This window comes from Pipra filicauda, unplaced genomic scaffold, assembly GCF_003945595.2.
Source record: "Pipra filicauda isolate LSUMZ 115617 unplaced genomic scaffold, ASM394559v2 scaffold127_size2900866_pilon, whole genome shotgun sequence".
Lineage (NCBI taxonomy): Eukaryota > Metazoa > Chordata > Aves > Passeriformes > Pipridae > Pipra > Pipra filicauda.
The window spans coordinates 2,170,201-2,191,262 of record NW_024103740.1 but is presented as its reverse complement, the minus strand read 5'-3'; the positions used below and the strand labels follow the sequence as shown (position 1 = coordinate 2,191,262).

At 36.5% G+C, this 21,062-nt stretch overlaps 1 protein-coding gene across 1 annotated transcript in view; it reads right to left on the bottom strand.

Annotated features, from left to right (window-relative positions):
- IQCK (IQ motif containing K) overlaps positions 1–21,062 on the bottom strand; it is a gene marked incomplete at its 5' end in the record, with an annotated part of 36,613 nt that overhangs the window by 14,508 nt on the left and 1,043 nt on the right. The window contains 6 exons of the mRNA XM_027743931.2: positions 5,183–5,267; positions 14,109–14,186; positions 14,301–14,353; positions 18,532–18,629; positions 19,981–20,119; positions 20,467–20,522. Coding sequence (XP_027599732.2) covers positions 5,183–5,267; positions 14,109–14,186; positions 14,301–14,353; positions 18,532–18,629; positions 19,981–20,119; positions 20,467–20,522 — 509 coding nt within the window. The remainder of the gene's footprint in view (positions 1–5,182; positions 5,268–14,108; positions 14,187–14,300; positions 14,354–18,531; positions 18,630–19,980; positions 20,120–20,466; positions 20,523–21,062) is intronic.

The window sequence follows — 21,062 nt, the reverse complement described above, 5'->3', positions numbered from 1 at the left end:
TAGTCATGGGCCTTGATTCCATTTAGATTTAAGTTGAATTTTTCTAGTATTGTTTTTGTACTGGTGTAGTTCCTTCTAACATAAAAGCCAGCCAGCTCTGCATCACCAACTTTTACCACTCTGCTACTTAAACTTGTTGTAAGCAGGATTTGATTAATTAGCAGTGGGTTGCCCATTGCCTACCTTGGCATTCACACAATTACTACCTCCAGTGCACCAGATACTGTCCTTCTGAACAACAGTAGGAAGGGGACATGCCAGTATAACCTTAGAGAGTATTCTCTTAGAGTCATATGGAAATGGTAGTAGAATTATTTCTAAAATGCAGTTTCTGGTTTGGGTTGGGTTTTTTTTTCCTAAATATTACATATAAAAAATGTCATTATGCTTTAGGACTATGTGTAGAGAAGCTGTGGATGCCCCATTCCTGGAGGTGTTCAAGACCAGGTTGGATGGGGCTCTGACCATGGGTCAGGTGGAAGTTGTCCCTGCCCATGGCAGGGGTTTGGAACTAGATGATCTCTAAGGTCCCTTCCAACCCAAAGCACTCTATGATTCTATGACTTAATGTCCTAGTAATTTGGGCTGAAGTTGAATAACATGGTAGAAACAAGTAGCAATAACCTCAATTTCTCCTGGACACCTTTTTCTTGCAGGAAGATGACTACTTAGTTCTCTAGAAAATCTCTAAATAAATTTCAGTTTATTTTGTTCTTACATGATATAGTAGTGAGTTTGCTCTGTGATTTGAACTCTAGTACTCTTCTCCATTACACTCTGCTTTTCTCTCACTTTACTAAGACACATACAGAGCAAAAGAGCAGGACTTCTGTTTCCCACTGGTTATAAAAAAACCCAAATCTTAAAGAAAACAATATAAATTATGTATCAAAAGTATTCTTTCTACACAGAATTTCTCCTTTGTGGTGCAGCTAAGAGTGCAACAGACAGTAGCTGAACTCCCATAGCACTTTTCAATCCACTCAGGAGAAGATAACTTGTTATATTTCAGACAGTGCACTGGCAGAGCAGAAATACAATACAAGGTGACTCGATCAATAAAGACAGCCAAGACTTTTACTCAGTGACTTGACATCAGATACCTCTTAGGCCTCTAATAACATCCGATTATACTGATATAGTTCTGTAAAATCTTCTATAAAAGTAATAAGAATTTCTTACAAGGTTGGTACGAACTTTTAAAAATGAAGGAAGTTACAGTTACTAGTGATCTTCTTTTCAGCTATACAAAAAAATAAGATTATTTTCTGTTAAATTCATCAAGTACTATTTGCAAAAATAAAACGTAATCCCAAACACAGGATACTACAGGCTGCAAAAGACATTTTTTCTTTTAGGTTGTCATTTATGTTTTATAAGCCAAATAATTCCCCATTACATGGAGTCAGTTTATCTGCACGTGTAGGGGTTCAGGGAATGCTTATTGGGACTCAAGCATATAAATGACAGCAATGGAAGAGGCAGGAAATTAGAGAAATTACTACCTCTATACCTATAGAATTTCTGAAAAAATGTGCCCCTTCTACAACTTCAGCTGTGTGACCTGTATTTTGTCCCATGCCAGGGCCACAGTGGTCTCTGTATACTGAAAATGAAGACAATAACTCTTACCAGTTAAAAGATAAATGGCAAATGGAGTATATTCTGTATACTCTCCCTAGACAAATAAAACAGTGAAAGTGCAGTGAAACATAGTGAAATACATTGTTCTGAGATGAAGGCATAGTCATATAGACTCAAATACTCCAAAGTCCAACACTAAATCCAAGCAGTGAAAATGAGCTCCCAGAACAAAGTGTCTTTTCTAAAAAGTGAATAAAAAAAAAAGAAAAAAACCCCAAACAAAACACAGATATGCCATCTGCAGTAAAACAGGTAACAGGAATGTAACAAAATACATCAAAATGTTCCAAATATGCTTAATAGATTAGAGTTTAGCATAGTTGTGATAATTCCCCAGAAAGCAGTCTGTTTTGTAACCAGAGTGCAGTTCCACCATGATGGAAAAGCCATGACTCAGCAGCAAAATCTCCAGGCAAATAAACAGTGCAGAGTCTGGTGTCCCTCCTGCAGACCAGCCACGCCTGCAGCCCTGGAGGGGTCTGAGCTTTGAAGTGAGAGTTCACTCCTACCCAGGTCACTTGAGTTGAATCTACACTTGCTGTAAATAACAGGGAATATTCGTGTGACCTCCTGGGATTAAGCCTTTCCGAGGAGCCACAACTTGCTGGAAAGTAATAAAAGTTGTGATAGCAAAAGCACCACTGCACTTTGCAAGATACAAATCAAAACTGAAGCAGGTTTAACTTTTGCTCAAACAACACTCATAAAATAGCGCTGAATATTTACATAATGCTGTCCAATTTCAACTCTAAGAAAAATCTACAAGATTTAGTCAAAATAAACTTCTTTCAATGCTAAGTGAGAACACGTTGCACAACAGCAGAAGGAAAACACCAAAACTTCACCCAGAGACATCAGAGGAAATTGTTTTAATGAAAAATCCCCTCAGTCCAATAGTTCTGCAAATTGTAAAGTTTAAAAAGACCCTATTAAAAAATGGCACTAAGCAAAGATTCTGCAGTAGAGGAGTGAAGGAATATATCATCTTTTACTGGGAAAGTGCCTGGAAAATTGATACCTATCTAAATACTGCCTTGGCCCGTGACAGATGAATGGAACCTCAATGAAAAAGAATGATGGAAAGTGAAGAGAAAGAATTCTGATGACAGAGCTGTCTCAAGTCTTCTCTGAGTGCTCCTCCTTGCCCTCAAAGAGCCCACTCAAGATGACATCTTCCTTTCTGTGATCTCCTTACAAAACTCAGCAGTTGTAGCTCTCACTGCTTTTTGTTCTGGAATTTAGTTCTTGACTGAACTCGAAATAATTTTCAGAGTACCCATCAATGTCTTTGCATGAAGGATTGTAGCAAGCACTTTGTTGATGGCAGCCATCAATTATTACTACCAAAACAAGTGTTTTTCTGAAATGTGCTGCAGATAATGATGAATGTACTGCTTTGATCACGGTTTATTATGAAAAAGTTCTCAATATTCTGTACCTATAGTTTTATTTTACCTTTACATAAAAAAACCCTGATCTATTTTTGCATTTTTTGCTCCATGTTTTTGATACTGGCACACTCAGACAACTAGATGTGGCAGAAACAAGTGAAGTATCATGAGAAGACATGATGCTCAGTCAGTTTTATAACTAGATAAACTCTACTGCCTAAATCAGTATGGTTAAAATACCTCAGAGGTGGTCTGAGTCCATAAAAGACATGTCTTAGAAAACCAATGATGAAGTGCACTGTCTCTTTGGCACAGTGCCATGTAAAGTATCTATGTGTGCTTGTGTTTAATTATTCAATATTAACACTGTGTACATTTTTGTTTCAATAACACTGTTTAAAAGTTCTAAATTCTCTGAATTATAAAACAAGGTTTAATGAAAAACATCAGAAAAGTTTTTCAAATATTGACACAATAATATCCATAGAATGCAAAAGGGCATTATTTGTAAGTGTTCATTTATTACCACACTAAATCAGTGTTAGCTGACAGAGCTATCTATTTTGAAAGTAAATAATCTGAATTCTTTGGTAAATTTTCATAACATACTTTATCATTAATGCAATGAAATCCCATTTAAGCTTAGTGTTCTCTTAATTTGAAAGTCCAAGGACAACACATTGCCCTGTGTAGGAACTTGTTATTAATGATTTTTATTTCATATTCTGACTTTAATTTTTGATTTTTAAAAGCCTGATTTCTTTCATCTCGAATAAGAAAAACATTAACAGCTAATTTTATAGTCTGAGTTATTTTTTATGTCTCCTACCTTTTACAGCTAGGGTTTCTCTCTCATTTCTGGGAACGGTTTTAGAATGATACTAGTGTGAAAATTCTGAAGTTAATCTGTACAAGGGAGAATCATGCCCTTCACAAGCTTTTATAGAAGCACAAAGTATCTGAGCAACCTTGCACTGTTCAGCAAACATGACTGTTATTGGATAATGGTTGCCTTTGCAATACTCCTCTGTAAGGATGCCTGCAGGGATACTGTCTGGCCTAATTAATGTTAGTGTCAGTGCCATCTCTGTTTAAAAAAGAAAAACAAAGGAAAACGAACAACAGAAAGCGCCGCAAAGATCAATCAGTCAAGACCATTTTGAGGTATTTCATCGTCTTTGGCTGCACAGCACATTGTAGGAGCCACTTATATATTTGTGCTTGTTAAAAATAGTAAAAAAGAACTTACCAGAGAGTGTTTTATACTGATTGTTATTTAAAGAACACCTGACATCCGGAAATGTCTCACTGTCCATCACAACAAAATTGCTGCTATATCTGGGGGCTATTTAGAAGGTTAAATTTTGACAAAAGAAGCAAAGACATTTCTTCATCACCAAAGTCACCTGAATTTCAAGTGCATTTCTTTCCAAGGCATGAAGCTTTTTTAAAAAAAAAATTTACAGTATTTGTTTAGGTTTCAAAATAATTCATTTAGCATCCTAGGGTTAGCATGGCTGTTACCCTCCAAAATAATAATATCGGACAATTTTCTTTGTATTTATTTTATGCTCCTTGCTTTTCCCCCTTAAACTGGGGATTGCATTAGTGTTGTATTACTAATGTGTCTTACAACATCTGCTCACCATTTTGTTTTCCCTTTCCTGGAATAAAAGCCTTCACGCCTCTCCTAGATCTCCTGTCTCATTCTTGGTCTCAATTTTTTGTTCCTGTATGCTCAGACAGAACATACAGACCTCACCAATCCTCCATGTGCATCTCTACCCTCACTCACTCACATATCCCTGCATGAAGCAAAATAAGATTCCATCCTTTAGCAACTAGCCAGAGCAACTTTAAATTTAAAAGAGAAAATGGTTCACTGTGAATCGTACTTTTGAAAATCCAATTTCTGTGGATTTTCTGTTGTTGAGGAAAACACTGAGATTACATCAGCATAAATGCCTGTGAAAAAAACTGTAGTCACTAGGCATAAGGCAGAGCAACATCCAAAGCCAATGAACCATAGGGGTCTCAGCAGCTATTTATAGTATCCCCTACTTAAAATTTATGTAAGGATTTTCCCTGGGGCCTTCACAGTCCTACAGTTTTCAACATCAAGCAAAATAATTATAGATTACTCTTACCCGATAGCCTCTCCAGAAGGATTGAATTATTATGCTTGCTTCTTCTTCTGATAGAAGCAGAGATAGAGGAATTGGTGGCCTAGGACTTAAAAGAAAATATCTTTTTGTAAACAGACAGCCTATAAATGTAAAATACTTTCTTCCCTAACAGTGTATTTTATCAAAAAGATAAATGCTGTTTAGGAGCTTGAAAGGTACAATTTCTTATTGCCCTGAAAATAAAAATGTTCAAAGAATATCTCCTTTACAAATATACTGTTATATACACTGCAATAATTTCTTCTTAAAACAAAAATATACGAATGGCACATCAAGCACAATAATCTTTCTTATTCTTTTACAGGGATTTCAAATTCCCACTATTATGGTAAGGTTTGAGGTGGCAGTAGGAGGGGAACAAGAGAAGGAGCGTGCCATTTGTAAAGCAGAGGAGGTTTTAGTGTGCATGCAACAATTAACAGACTTATGATGTAAATGTTTATTATATTACATACACAGAATATAAACATATTTTAGTGCATTAATTTACATTATGATGTCCCTAAATTAAAACATACTGAAAAAAAAGTAATGTTTACCATATCTACGTAGCATGGACTCATGTTTACAAATGTCTAAACAAGTTCCTAAAATGCTAAAAATTTACTTTTGATAGCATATCCACATTGTTTGGTGATAAAAGAAAGTAATACATATGTGCAACCATTCTCGGTCAAAATACGCCATAGTTTGAAAGCATGTTTGGTGATTCTGTTACTACCAATTTTAATGGGAAACAAAGCAGTAAATAAATTCAGCCATCACTAACAAAAACTGAAAAGACTGTATGAAATCTTGCTTCCCAAAAGCCATTTTCTGTGGGTGTTGATTTATTGCTCACACAGAATGATCAAAAAGCATCCAGTGGAAAGGACAAAACAAAATTCATTTATATACTTTCTCTCATAATAAATGTAATTTAAAGCTAATGAACTATAGGGCAATAATGCTGCAACTCATGAAAATCCCAGTAATGAGGAGTAGCCTTGGCAGAGTGTTAGAAGGGCTGCCAAGGACCTCTCCCTACATGGGAAACAGGCTGAACACAGCCTTCACTTGGAAACCCACAACATTATGAATGTTGATACAGCAACCACCTATAGACACATGCAGCCCATGCAAGAACATTACCTATGGTATTTATACTCTAAAGACACATATACTGCAAAGCCCATTAATTGACCAGCTATCTATTTATGCAGTGTTACGTTTTCTAGTTAAAATGCAGCAATTTCCTTTGGAAATTTATTTTACAGTATATTAGAGCTCAAGCTAATAGGCTTGACAGCTTACATTTTCCTTTCACTTAATTTCATTCATATTAGTCTCTGCCCTAGTAAGCTTCCTATGCTCTCTGACATCTTTCTCTTAGGGCTTGTCTTCACTGCAGGAGCGTTTCAACTTAGAGCACAATCTTACCTCTTATCTAATGCTACACTGACTGCACCGTTTTAGTCTGTGTACTCAGCTAAATTGGTCTCATCATCATGTCAGCTGGGTTTTGGCCTACATTTATTTTAATGTGAAATAAAACCTTGGTCTGTTTGGAAAAATGGAAATAAGACAAAAATAAAGAGCGGTCTCTCCATTAAGCTAACCAGTCTTAGCCCTGTGAATGTTAATTAGTATTTCTCCTGCTCAGGGGAAATCATAAGTGCTGGACAAGCAAGGCTCCCTGAGCTAACGGCTTCTTATAATCAGACTTCAAGTTCTGAAGTTGAACTGTGCTGGTTTCCCTGATAGGCTTTCATCCTCTGTTCTATTTTTGATCTTTTTGAAACCCAAAACTTAGGGTGGGAAAATCACAGGAAGACCTACATATTCTACAGCAGTTATATCAAAGCCATTGAACTTCTCTGAGAATGAGTACATCTCCAAAGAACAACTTGAGATTTCTCCTAGCCTGCAAGGGCAACTCGAGCATTTCTTTCCTTTCATTTTCAAATTATAAAAATGTCTAGTTTATAATCCAACACTGAAATTCAGAAACCAATAAAAAAAATCAAGCAAGAACAGGACTTAATTTTCAGTATGACAGTCACTGGTAAGTATCAATTCTTTAATGGCACAGATTTAAAGAAGAGAAGCCATGCCAGGTCCAGTTTTGTCGGAGAGAAAATACGCAATTGGCTGCGGGTCAAATAAAAATAGAATCTGAGCAGAGGCAATTACCCCTCAGCAGTGAACTAGGAAAAGAGAGAGTATGTCAGTCGTGGCAGAAGACAGCTGTATGCCTCTGAGAAGATTAGAGCTGACAGTACAATGTACACTAACTATATTCTGTTTATTTAGTCTTTGATTATGCATGATCTTAAAAGCCCACACGTTAAACATATCAGTATCTATTGTGACACATATACCTTGTTTAATGTAAATTGCACCCATAAAAGAGCATTGGTAAAATTATTTTTCTTAAGTATTTTATTTTACCAAATCTGAATAAAGCAGACACTGCCCAGAGGAAAGTTAAATTCCAGAAACAAGTTTCTTGCGTTCTGAGCAAACTTGTACAGATCCTGATTATGTGATATAAAATTATGCAAGTGGAATTTGGCACCCAGAGGATACAAAACAGACTTGCATTAAATAAATGTATGAGGTAACCTCTGGGGGTTCACAGTCACACTGATGGACTGAGTACAGTCAGTATTTCTACACAGTAATGCCCAGAAACCCCAATTGTCTCTAAGTTCCCAATCTGTCATACAAATAGGCCTGATTCCTTCCTTGACAAGAAATCTAAGAAAAAATTTAATCAAGAAAATTTTCGGTATATATAATTCAGGATTTTGTAATTGCTCTTTTCATTCCAATCTGTTCCCTAATAGTAACAGACAAAGAAATTTAAGTACCAGCCTTACAGCCTGTAGGACCACTGTGCCACAGAGAGCATCAGTGCCTGGGGCTCATGGTGTGCAGGTGAGAGTGGAACATCCAGGGGCAGTCACTGAATGATCAGGGCTTCTCTCTGCTTCAGAAAGCTCAGCTCTAGAAACACTGAAGCAACCCTAAGGAAAAGGTTCAGGCCTCCTAAGTTTCAGTACAACAGTCACAGCCATATTAAACAGCCACAGTCACTTCACCTTTGGTTTGACTGTGATGGTTATTGTTCTTAACATTCATGTCATGTATGAACACAGGCAATGACAGAGTCACTGCAAAATTCATAATCTAAAAGAACAGGCCAAAGAATAGGGATAAATATTAGACATGCAAGTAAATGACCCTGGTGATCTGCATAACTCTTAAAAAAAAGGGGGTTTTGAGAAAGTCTTTGGTCTGGGAACTACTCCAAAAATTCACATGTTGGTCTGAATAACAAAAAAACTGCTCTGGAATTTTGTCAAAGTAGTTCTCTTTTATATTTTCAGTATTTCTTATTCTTACTCAGATGTTCTAGCAATACTACAGCAACACCTGCCTTCATTAAGTCTTTCTTCTTACACGCCTATCCAGAGTTGCAAAAGTGTGCAACAATGAAAAACTATTGTTTTGATTCAAAATAAATGTCTCAACAATCTCTGCTTATGAATACTATTAAGGTCATTTACCCAAAAAGCAGGAAAAAGATTGTTCATAAGCAATCAGACACTGAAGTACAGATTTATCTGACCTAGTATTTAAAATCAATTAGATATATTAATTAAATATTACACTTGCACTGTATGAGTCTCACAGGTTTACAGGGAAATATTCCCCACAGACACTTGACAAAAATACCCTGGAGCATTTTCACAGGTCAAACTGAGTGTGAACTGAGACCTTTCTTTGTAACATTTTCAGTATTAATACAACTATTCCACAGTCAGAAAGAAATTACTGGTTTGCTTTTGCAGCAATCTAAATTCACTAGAACAAGATTATTAGTATTCAAAGAAAAAAAATCCCTACAATATAAAAGAAAACATTTTAGTGCATTATATGGAGGGTACATTTTTGAAGGGTTGTAAATGTGGGAATAACCAAATTTAATCTCTTTAAAAGAGAGATTCCATATGAGTAGACTTTTTAAAGTGTGACTCCTGCTAGTTATCAGGAATCTGAACTCTTCTGCTCTATCACCTTCTCCAAATAAAAGCTCCTCGATACTGATAATAACTAATTGAAGAATTAAAAAATATATTAAAGCCATTCGAGAGTATTATCAAAGTGGCCATAGTCATAATATGCATTCAACTGTTAACACATACAAACTATTTATATACTTACTTATCTATTTATAATGAAGAAAAGACATGACAAAAAGAAAAGACAGTGCAGAACTAATGTGAGAAAGTCATTCCGTGGGGAGGCAGAGTCATGTACTGGACAGGAGGCTGAGGCAGAACAGGTGACTGGCAACAAGAATGTGAGAGGAATGAGAGGAAGCACAGCAAGAAGTCTTAGTAGTGAGAACAAGCCAAAAAATAGCAGTGCAAGAATCTTTTGTCTCAAGCTCTGTCTGGAAATTATAGTGGCTTTCTTGCCTCTTGGTATGGTCTCTCCTTGGGGAGGACTTACCATTTTAATGCTAAAACTCAGCTCTCCTGTGCTTGCATACTCGCTGCATGTTTTGAAAGTCACAATGTGTCACCTCACGTTTTCTGTCTTGTAGGACCAATGTTTATGTAGTTTGTATGAGTGTTCTTGGTCCTGGACTGAAGGAAATTAGACATGGACCTATTCCAAAGGCCACTCATGTCAATGGGAAAATTTCCATCTCTGTTTGTGTACTTTAGATCAAACTTCATATCCTGAAAACATGAAAAACTAACAGCAGCAAAAATATCCTCCTCTTAGTGCTCTAAAGCAACATTCGGAGAATGTCACAAAGCACTGAGACATTTTCAATTGCCATTTTGACAATCTTCACATAAATTAAGGCACGTTTCAACAAGGCATTGGTAATTATTCCATGAAACCTTCAACTCCATAAAGCACCATTAAAAAATATAAATATTTCATACAGAAACTTCAGGCAATTTTTCAACACACAGTTTTTAAGTAAAAAATTTCTCCTTTGTTAACTTGAATTCTGCCACAGCACTGGAATACCAGTTTTTTACTTGGAAACACATAGAATAACACCCATACAGATGTATTTGTTGGACTTGTCTATTACTACAAATAAATCAGCTGTCCCTGCCCCCAAAAATATTAAAGAAATTATTATTAAGTTATTAAGGAAAATGAAAGAAAAAAACATAATGCAAATCAAATATACTCCAAACATGGCTGTTTTAGAGATAACCCAATGAAATATAGCAGAATGCAGAAAGCAAAGCCTGTAGAAACTGGGCATATTATGGAAAGAAAAAAAATCAGTCACCCGTGCAAAATTACCCCTATTGGCCATCTGAGAACTGACAATGAAGTCAACTGTAAAGGCAGCTGAGACCAGCAGACTTCACCTAATTAAAATATTTGGAGGAGGGAGAAAAAAAAATCAATGTATGTATATGCATATGCAGATATTTGAGACAAAAAGCCACTACTTCAGATTTCGTAATCATTTAGAGACATGTATTCTTAGCTGCCCACTTCACTAAAGCCATGATAAATTTAGTTGCTCTGTATCTGCACACTTGTTTCGGTACACACAGATAGATTAAACCTGGAAATGTGTCTTTCTGAACTGAGTAGCAAGTAAATACCTCTTATTAAAAAAAAAAAAGAGAGAAAATGCAGATTAAAAAAATCTTGTGAATTACTTTTTATCTGACCTTCAACAGCCAGGAAAATACTTATGCTTATTCCTAACCTAGATCCATATGTCACCCTCTCTCATTGAATGTGTGGGTCAAAAGTGAACTTGAGCAATGCTGTCAATATTATTAAATTAATGTGACAGACTTTTATACCTGTTTTTGAGAGCAGTAAAACTATTTTTTTATTGCTTTCTTCATGTTTCTTTCATTAATATGCTAAAGAAGGTTGTGCAATGACACTGCCATGATACTCAGACTACCTCTGCCAGAAAAGTAAAATTGCAGGGGGATCAGAGCATAAACAGAGCTCCCTCTCTTTCCCTGTCCCTGATTCAGTACACAGGGCTTGGTTACTTGTGATTGAGCTTCACTGCTCTTCAGCCAGAAACACCACTGGAAAATGCTGACAAAAGGGAACCGCGTTGCTCATTAGCATATTTATAGGAGTACAAAACATTCACAGCTCTAATTCCATTTCCTTGGTTCTCTCAGCAGCCCTCAGTGTAGGAACAGGTACATCAGTCGGTATCTCAGCAAGTTCCCAAACACTTGTGTTGGTCTCTTGTTCCAGCTCCAGTTTCCTGCCCTCTGAAAGGTACAGCTGTGCTTTAAGGCAACAGAAACATTCTGTGTTCTCCTGGTGGGATATGTAGGTTACCAGTCAGTGTTGAGGCTGCTCCTTCTATTGCTTTTGAAATCTGCTTCGGGAATTGAAGATTCCCAAGGGATATAATATTTTGCCAGTGCTACTGGTAACAGAGAACCCAGAAGAAGACAAGGTAACTATACTGAAGCTTTATTTATTGATGTCATAGCAATTGCTATAAACACTAAAGCTGGAAATAAATTCAAATTCTACAAGCTTCTTCACCTACAATAACCAGCTTTAGAAGGTACAACATTTGCATTTAAAACTCTGGGAACCAATGCAGTATTTAGGTCTCCTTATAAAGGAAAAGTAGGCTGCAAGATCTCATTTAGAAGCACAACTTCCAGAGAATGAGGCTCATAAGACTGTGGCTTTCACTATTCTTTAAAAAAAAATTGAGCTTCAAAGAAGAAACTGGAGGCACTGGAGGAGAGCCAAAAAAGTCATACTCAAATATGGAATATATTAAAAAAAGCTGGATCTCTTATAGAACAAAAAATTATCCCTCTGGGGTTTTTTTGTTTCGGTGGGTTTTGTTGTTTTGGGTTTTTTTCAAGCATTAAGACTGCTTTGCACTGATAAACCTATCTAAACAGTTGGTATAAGGATGTTTCCCATCAAAATTTGACCAGCACTTTTTAGCATATTGTCTCTTGTATATTCTTAATCCTGTTGAAAAACTGAAAACTCCTTTAAAAATAGAAATGGAGCTGACAATAATCAGTTACATTTTAAGTCTGATATTTGGAAGGATATAATCATAAACTATTTAGGACATATCCAGAAGGACATAATAATACATTATCTCATTTTTATTCGTATTTAATACTGCAGTCTTTCACTTTGCTCTAATAATGCTTTCTTCATAAGCAGTATTTGTTTAATCTGTAATTTTAAGAGTAGTCCACAAAAAAATCCTATTTAATAATAATTTTAATAATTATTGTTTTAAGGGCCTACTTGTTTAGAGGATTTAAGACCAAGTGTATCAACTTAAGTAGGACTTTGACACTTCAGTGTCCTTGTGGAGCTGTCACTACATTATTTAGGAGCACCAGTACTAACAGAAACTATGAGTCATTCAGGCTGTGATTCCACAGTGTATTTCTCTTGGCAAAGCTGACTTAAGCAATTCCTGCCACCACCTCTACATCTTAGCAGCTCATTTGTTCTCTTCACCTTGCCCCGAGCCCTTCATTTTAATCCTTTGTTTGTGCCAATACACAGGTTTGTCACTCTCCAAGGTGAAGCAGATTGGAGAAATTATCTGTGTTTTAAATAGCCATACAAACCCTCCTCACACATTTTGGCAGAGAGATTCCTAACTCAGAGTAGGTCCCTGATCAGAATAACCAAGCACCTTATCAAACAGACAAGGTGATATCAGGTTGCCTACAAGCAGGTTGGGATGAAGAACAGGAGAGAGCAGGGAACCATTTCAGTCAGCTTTACTTCCAAGAGAAACGTTTGTAAAACTGTGACCTTGGACATCTTAGGGACAAATATCCATCCTCACATATCAGGGGTGTCCAAACTGCCTTACTAAGGGACAGCTCTTCAGTATGCTTAAGAAATGAGTACGACAACCTCGCTGCAGTCCATGGTCACCTTCCAAAGGACAGAATTCACTGCCTTAAATGGGAACCTTGTTGCCAAGAACTTGTGGCCTTGTTGGACAAGGAGACAGATGCGTCCCACCAGTGGTAGGTTCCAACAACAGTGGGTGGTATCTGAAGGTATGGGGGTTGAGATGAAATGGGTCATTCTGCAAAGGTGTTCATCTCTTACTGCAGAAACTTCCTACACGACTCTGACACACGATCACCTCTCGGGTAGTCAAATTTAACCGTTTTGACACAATCTCCAGCTTGGCCCCAAAGACAGATCTCTACGTTTTCAATGACTACCAATCTAGACTCCAATTAAGTTTAAAATCTGAGCTCTGTAATTTTCATATTCTCTCACTGTAAACTATGACTTTATTTTTCTCACACAGCAGCTATATTTTAAAACTACATGCAGTCTCAAGTACAGCAACATTTCTTTCAAAACCACTATGCAGCTTGGTTCTACAGGAATAAATGACTGAGGCTGCCAAAACAAGTGTTCATTTCTCAGACACAAAGTCATAAATGTCTGCAGAAATGCATCCTGACACCAAGGATTATTACAGTTATTTTTAAAACAGCTGCCTACAGCTAAAGGAATAATTTCTTGATAATATCCTCAAAGATTTCCACAGTAGGAAGCAGTGATGAAAACACTGCTTTGCTCATTAGCACAAAGATATTCATACTACCAGACTATTCAAATGTCCTGCACTCTACAATTAAAATGTCTAGGAATTCTAAACTAATTTCTGTGAACAATTCTGGTACAAAATACCTTGTAAGTCATACATGAGCAAGTTAGAAAGCATCACATAGTTCTGTGTTGCACACAGTAAAGGGCATTTTGAGGGCACAGTTGCAACAGGTTGAAGCTCTATTACTTTTTTGGAATGGCAGGGGTAAAAGGAGAAAAGGTTACTCTGAGTACTGCAATAACTTACTGGTCCTTAAGCCAGTCCTTAACAAAAGGAATGCTAAAGAATTCTGTGAATGGCTCATCTTTCCTCTTTGGGTTCATGCTAAAACAAAAAGGAAAACAACTCATATTAATTTAAATTTCAGCTATTCGATTTGAAAATTAATGCCTTTGAATTATTGAGTATAATTAATAGTAAAAACCATTATTAACTTACTTGTATAACCACTCAGTTAGGAAATCAGAGGCAATAAATTTGGTTCTTCTTCCCTAAAGATAGAAGATAGTTTCAAATTATTTATTATCTTTAGATTGGTCATATGTTTTTACTACTGGAGAGGAACAGAAGCTAAATTGACTGCTTTTATTAAATAAAATATACAGTCCATTACTCTCTCTACTTTAATATTGCTACTGCCAACAGTCAGTGGCTCTGCCAAAATTTTAGATGTTTTGTGGAATGCTTTCAAGTCAAGACAAACTATGAGTGAGAAAATTCCACATATATTATCTTGATATTTGCTGCAGTATATCTAGAACAAATATCTCTGAATGGTGTTCTTTCTAAGTGGTTTTCTCATTATGAGGAAGTTAACAGAACTCACTCATATATGAAAATATGTTGCCAATTACTTGCCATTTTGCACAAAGTTCTATTATCATACTTAAAATTCTTCATTTCCTCCAAGACACAGAAGGAACATTGATTGGATATTGTTTCCTCCTGCATGGAATCAGCTTGAAGGCATTGTGAATACTTAAGACACACACAAACGGGGTATTGTATGGCTGCTCAGACACAAATCATGTCAAGTGGCCCAGAAAGGAAGGCAAAACCAAAGGAAGGGATATGTCTATCCACAACCACAGAGAATCAGGTAAAACATTCAAAACCTGGAGCTTCAGAGCAAAACATTTGTGCCCTTTGCTCCCAGTTCTAAATCTCCACCAAAAAAAGAGAATTTTGCAAAATGCTTTGCAGCAGGTTCTCCTTGGGGACTCATGCAGCCAGTACCTGTTCAGCTGGACAGCCAGCCATTCAAAGCATGAATTTTGATAAGTACACAATGGATTAGGACCCTCCTTTTCTTAAGGATTTCCTCTCCTGAAATGAATGGATAAATGAGTACAGACTGAATGTATAAATGAGTACAGGTACTCATTCTGTTTATCACAAACCAGAGGAACCACGATGTGGAGAATATAATGTAGACTTCTGGTTGGAATAACAGGAGAGCTTAACTGGTATCTTTGGAATGGCTCTTGCACCAGTTGTGTTATGGATGTGCAGTCACTGAGTGAACACTAAGAGAATTCAGCCCCTGCAGACCACAGACACCAAGGGCTTTATCCCAATAGCAGCCCCTGAGCCTAGAGAAGGCTGAGCTCCCATCCAGAAGGTAACACTTACCCTGCCAAACAGGCGATTCAACTGCAATTACGACTTCTTAGAACTATTCACACTGGTTAATCACATTTGTGAAATTGCTAAATGTCACAAAAAAGGCTGAAGTCCTGACTAAAATGTAAGAAATAAAGATACTACTACTACTTGCTAAGAAAAATACAGTAAACATGTAATTGAAAATTTAATGCATGAAGAATGACTTTATTCTACGCATTATCCTCACCATCTGTGTTTCCCCCTGTGCTTCAAGAATAGGATGCAAAAAGGACCGGGGAATGTGAGCAGAGAGGCAAGAAAAAAGCACTCTACATAGAATAACTCTTTCAGTTCAGGTTTTTGTCATAATTTGGGGGTCAGCCACAGGTGAAGCGAAAGAACATTCCGTGAGGTGCTGACAGTGCCGTGAGGAATACAGAGCAGTCGTGTAGCTGGGGATGACAAGTGGGGAGTTTAGAGCCAGACTGCAGGGCACTCCCACATGATACCCAGGAAAGCTTTTACTTTTCTAAGTGTATCCTACCCTTGGTAGACACACAGTCTGACTCCCATCGAAAAGAAAGAGACCTTCACTGCAGAGCTTTCTATGGGTCACTTTAGATGTTAAATGGACAAATTTGGACTTGAACAGAATCTGTAAACAAACAGCACAGTCTGATCATCACTGTACAGATATTCTCAATCACAGTATGAAACTGGGTCCCATTACTTAGTGAATCGTTTCAGAGAATAAATGCTACACTTTGACAACGAAATTCAATTTAATCTAGCAGTTGTAATTTAATCTGTTTTAAGTAAATTGCTTTTCCTTTGCAATGGCAAAAAATGATCAGAACAGGCTTGTCAAAACAGCCATCACCAAAGGAATCAAATTCATCTTGTTTTATCCTTGTTAGAGGCAGTGAACTTATCAGGGAGGAATTTAGTCAAGCTCAATATTTTTTTATTTTGTTATTTTTTTGCCAGGAAAGAGTTTATTTTGCTAGCGAATTAAATCATTAGTTGCACAGCAGTCAACATTTATAAAGGGAAAAAATTACATAAATTGACCTCCCTTTGACACATCCCTCCTATGTGCTGCATGAATCAGGATAAACACAGGAAATATCTGCACAATGTGCATTGTTAACCTGCAGATGTGTTTATAAACTACTTATATTAGGAATTCATTTTCCACTTTTCAGTTTAAATGTTATGGACTTGGTAATAATCATGAAAAAAATCTAGTGATCAGAAAATGGCAAAGTCACTAGGAAACCTTCTTCCATTCCCTTTCCCTGATGTATCACACTTTAAAATATAATATATTCCATTACAGAGTCTGATACAGCATCCTCCTTCAGTAGGATAGCTTACTAAAAAGTCAGAGTTATGCTAATAAAAACATTTATACATTGTTCAGTTTTAATGCTGAAAAATGAATGCATTAGTCAGTTCTCATGAGAGAAAAGATTTAAGAAAATAGTCTTTCCCCTGGAGGCATTTGACAGCAGAGAGGATAAAGCACAGGAGAACTTATGGTAGGAAAAAAAAAATCAGTGAGGGAATACACTGGGCAACCTAACAGGTTTCTTTCATCTCTACTTTAAGAATGAAGCTTCTGCAGACTATTCTCATATTTCTGGCAGTTTGAAGTCTGCACATCTATCTAGCAGCTGGTGGGTTTTCTAGGTTTTTGCTTTTCAGATTTTTCATATGCATTACATAATGCAAGAGAGCCTATTTTAAATGAACTATTTAAATTGTTATGTTTCTATATCACCTCCCAAAGAAGATGTTGCAGATTTCTTTCCTACACAAATCACTACTTCCAGCAGAACTGTCTCCCTTTCCTGACTTTCCCATGTGATTACAATTCTTCCTCTCCAGACATGGATGCATCTTTTCTGGTCTCTTCCCTGAACTCCTCTGTTGGTTCCATGATCTGACCTCGCTTACCACAGTTTCAATTACTCAACAACTCTCCTACTTAATTTTTCATTCTCTTCTCATTCATCTTAATTTCCTTTCAAAACATGAAAACTTTCGGTCCTTCTCATCAAAATCCCACTCTTCATTTTCCCTCACAATTTCCTCTCTCTTCTCCCAGGCTCCATTCAACATTGACTGCAGTCAGTTTGATTATTCCTCCCTTTCTTCCAGTGCTTCTTCCATTAATCTTGTAATGGTTTATTCTGTACAACTGCCCTTTACAGGCTTTAATGACTCATGTCTAGCCAAAATTCAAACCCAGTATTCTCATCCTTCATGATTTCAGTCAGCTTAATCACAATTAATCTCGTTCCTCTCCCATTCTCTCACGAATTGCGTGTATCTTTCAAATGTTTGTTCTCCTCCTGTTTTTTAAAGCTATTTTCCAGTGTGTTTATCACAAGATCCTTTCTCCCTGTTTCTGCTTTGCTCTGGGTTTCTAAGGACTCTGGTTTTGATCCTAAAAATCAGTTCAAGTTATTTCATGAACTATTTTGATACAAATTATAGCATGGGGCTTTTTTTCTCCAATTCCATATGGATAAATACATTTCTTATGAAACAAAAATATAAATAGAAGTCACGTATTTAGGTCAGATAAGGAAACAGAATGTCCAAGTACAAGCACCTGGACAGCAATGGAAAAGAACACAAATATTCAGTTATGAGGCAAGCATAAAGAGCTATTGTTTTACTAGTTATTGTTCAAAAGGAGGAAGAAATGATGTCACAGTGGAAAACTATCACCCTCAAATGAGTGATGTGTATGAATCTGAGGGGAAGCCTGTTTCTCTAAAATATAGCACTATTTAGGCTAGATACAAATGGATATTTAAGGAGGATTTGTTGGGAGCTAGAGATCATCATAATGATCAAGTGTATGTAGTATGCAATCTGTTCTGAATTACTGGAGAAAACAACATATAAAACCAGGTCCAAAATAACTTATTATATGTTATATCATATAATTGTGGTTGGTTTTCTTGCAAAAGACCAAATTTAAAAAATACTTCCCATGAAATAAAGGCTGTAACTTCCTGCCAATTATTTGAACCAAAAACTACAAACTAACCTCAAAACATTTTTCTTTCTCTGCTTCATGCAGAAGTTCAGTCAGTCCAGGTAAGAGTACTGGAAATATGTAGAACTCTAAGTATTCTCGTGGAGAACCTGAGCAAAACAGGACAGACTTCACTTACAGGTAAGCACTCTGATTTCACAAAAAGACAAATATTAGAAATCATAAACTCAGTACCAGTCATTTTATCAATACCATCACAGCTTGCACTAAACAGATTTGTTCAGCTCAGATACAGCCACTGATGTGTCTTCACTTCTCTTCAGCCAAGACAACATAAACTTGAGCAAATTTCAAACTAAAGATGCACCAACAGTGCAGACTCAGGGCATCTCAGAGATGTCAGACTTAGTTTTAAAGGAGTAAACTCAGACACCAGAAGCAGTTCAGTCACAGAAATGAAAAGCCATGTGGACTAATTTGCCCTGACAGGAAGAAGTTAGCCTGTGCTGAACTCAGTGTTGTTACAGCCAGACCACTTTTGGTATCTCATGCCCTTTACAATCTGCATTATCAGAGTCGCTCATAAAACTGAATTTTTAGACAGAGGAAAAAACAAAGGTTATATTTCAGTGGTGCTGTGATTTCTTTGTCATAATTACTTCTTTACTTGCCACAGGCTTCAGAAATTTCAATGTGACTCCATACATCCAATTTTTCCCCTTTCTGAAGGCTGCCTGGATTGGCATCTCTCTCCATTCACAAATTATTCAAGTTTTGGTGTGGTCAGGAAAGATAAGTCATAGAAAGGTTCTCTTCTGGCAACACAGCTGAAATACTGAATGTATTCTCAGCTTTATATCTTTAATTGGTTTATATACTGCCAGAAAATGTTCATAATTGGAAGGACACTATTTATTTAAAAGCCCAGGGTAACACTGCTTCTGACTAGCACCAGGAATTCCTAATGAGCAAGAATGAATGGAAGAGAAGATGAAATGGAGGGCTAAAATGCATAATAAAGACACACTGCTGCTTGGTAATTTTTATAAACTATAGAAATTGATAAAAGTGGAAGAACAAAACTCTAGAGCTGTTTCCATTCTCATTTATAATCAGATGGGCAGAGTCATATTTTGACAGCAGTTTTCAAATTCAATTGTCTATTTAGTCTATTGATCCTAGTTTTGCATTACTAAATTAGAGGAAGAAATGTCTGCCTTTCTTTGATTTAAATGGCTAAACAGAAAGTCACTTATTCAGAAGAGCACAGAACTACCTAAGCCAGTCAGTGGTTTGTAATGCACCATTTGAAATTTCTGCCATTGACCAAGTGCCCAGGCTGGCTCCCTGTCTACAGACCAGGGGCCTAAACATGCCAATTCCATGTAAGAAAAGGTACTGAAGCTGTTAACACTCTCCATTAAACAAATTACAAACCCTTGCCATATGCAAGAAAAATAATTACAGCAGATAACATCAAGATAATATGCTCCTACTTACATGTTTTTGGGTCAGGTGGTTCTGGAGAGGGGGCTTCCTCGACTATGGGAAGCAACTGTTGGTCAACAGTATCAGCTGCAGGGGCAGAATTAAATTGTTCCATGACTAATGGCTGCAATATTCCTGCTTCCAAAGACACCTGTTTAAGATAAATGTAACCTATCTAAATACTCCAACAGACTATACAAAAATATGCAAACCAACTCAGCAGGAAAAATTATAAGGTCAGTTAAAAATTATGGAACTATAACTTCTTATTCAAATATTAAATTATTTATGTATTTTCTGAGTGCTACACAAGTTGCTTTAAATAAAAACAATTATTTGGACACTACATTAGTTGATTCAAAAAAGTTGTTTAAAAAATGTACTTTTGTTTTCATTTTATGAATGAGTCTACCATGTGGATACTTAATTTTCCCATTTAGTTATTTTAAATCTTTTAAAACCAGTCCTATGCAGACTTTTTTCTTGAAGTGTACTCACAGATTCTTGTTTTGATTCAGGAACACCTGGAAATTGAGGATGTTCTCCTTCATACTCTGAAAGTAAAAAAAAAAAAAAAAAGTACATTTACCATAAGACTTTAATTTAAAAACATATTTATTTTCCTCCTAAACAAGTATTACTTTCTAAACCCATTTATTTGGGTTTGAAAGAACAAAAGTTAGTATACAATACATATTTGTTAAACATGAAATCTAATGTTTTAATACAAGTGAGAACTTTAGAGCCTCTTGTCTTGGCTGTAAGTCAAGTGCAAGGTTCTTGGTGATAAAAGAACCCTTTATAGGGGAAAAAAAATTATCAAAATAATAATTTAAAATATTTCAACGCAAGTAAAATGCAGACGCTTGCATGGAATTAACCATTGTTTTTAGTAGCAGACAATACTGCTTTTCACGGTGGATTCCTCTACAAGAAATTATGTCCCATGGACATTGCTAAGTATTACTGTCTCCAATTTAAAAAAAAAAATAAAATAAACCCTCCCCCCAAAAAACCACTAAACACCATCAAAAAACCTAAAAGCAGTACATGACCCTCACAAATTACTGAGTGACTCAGGATAAGGAAACGGA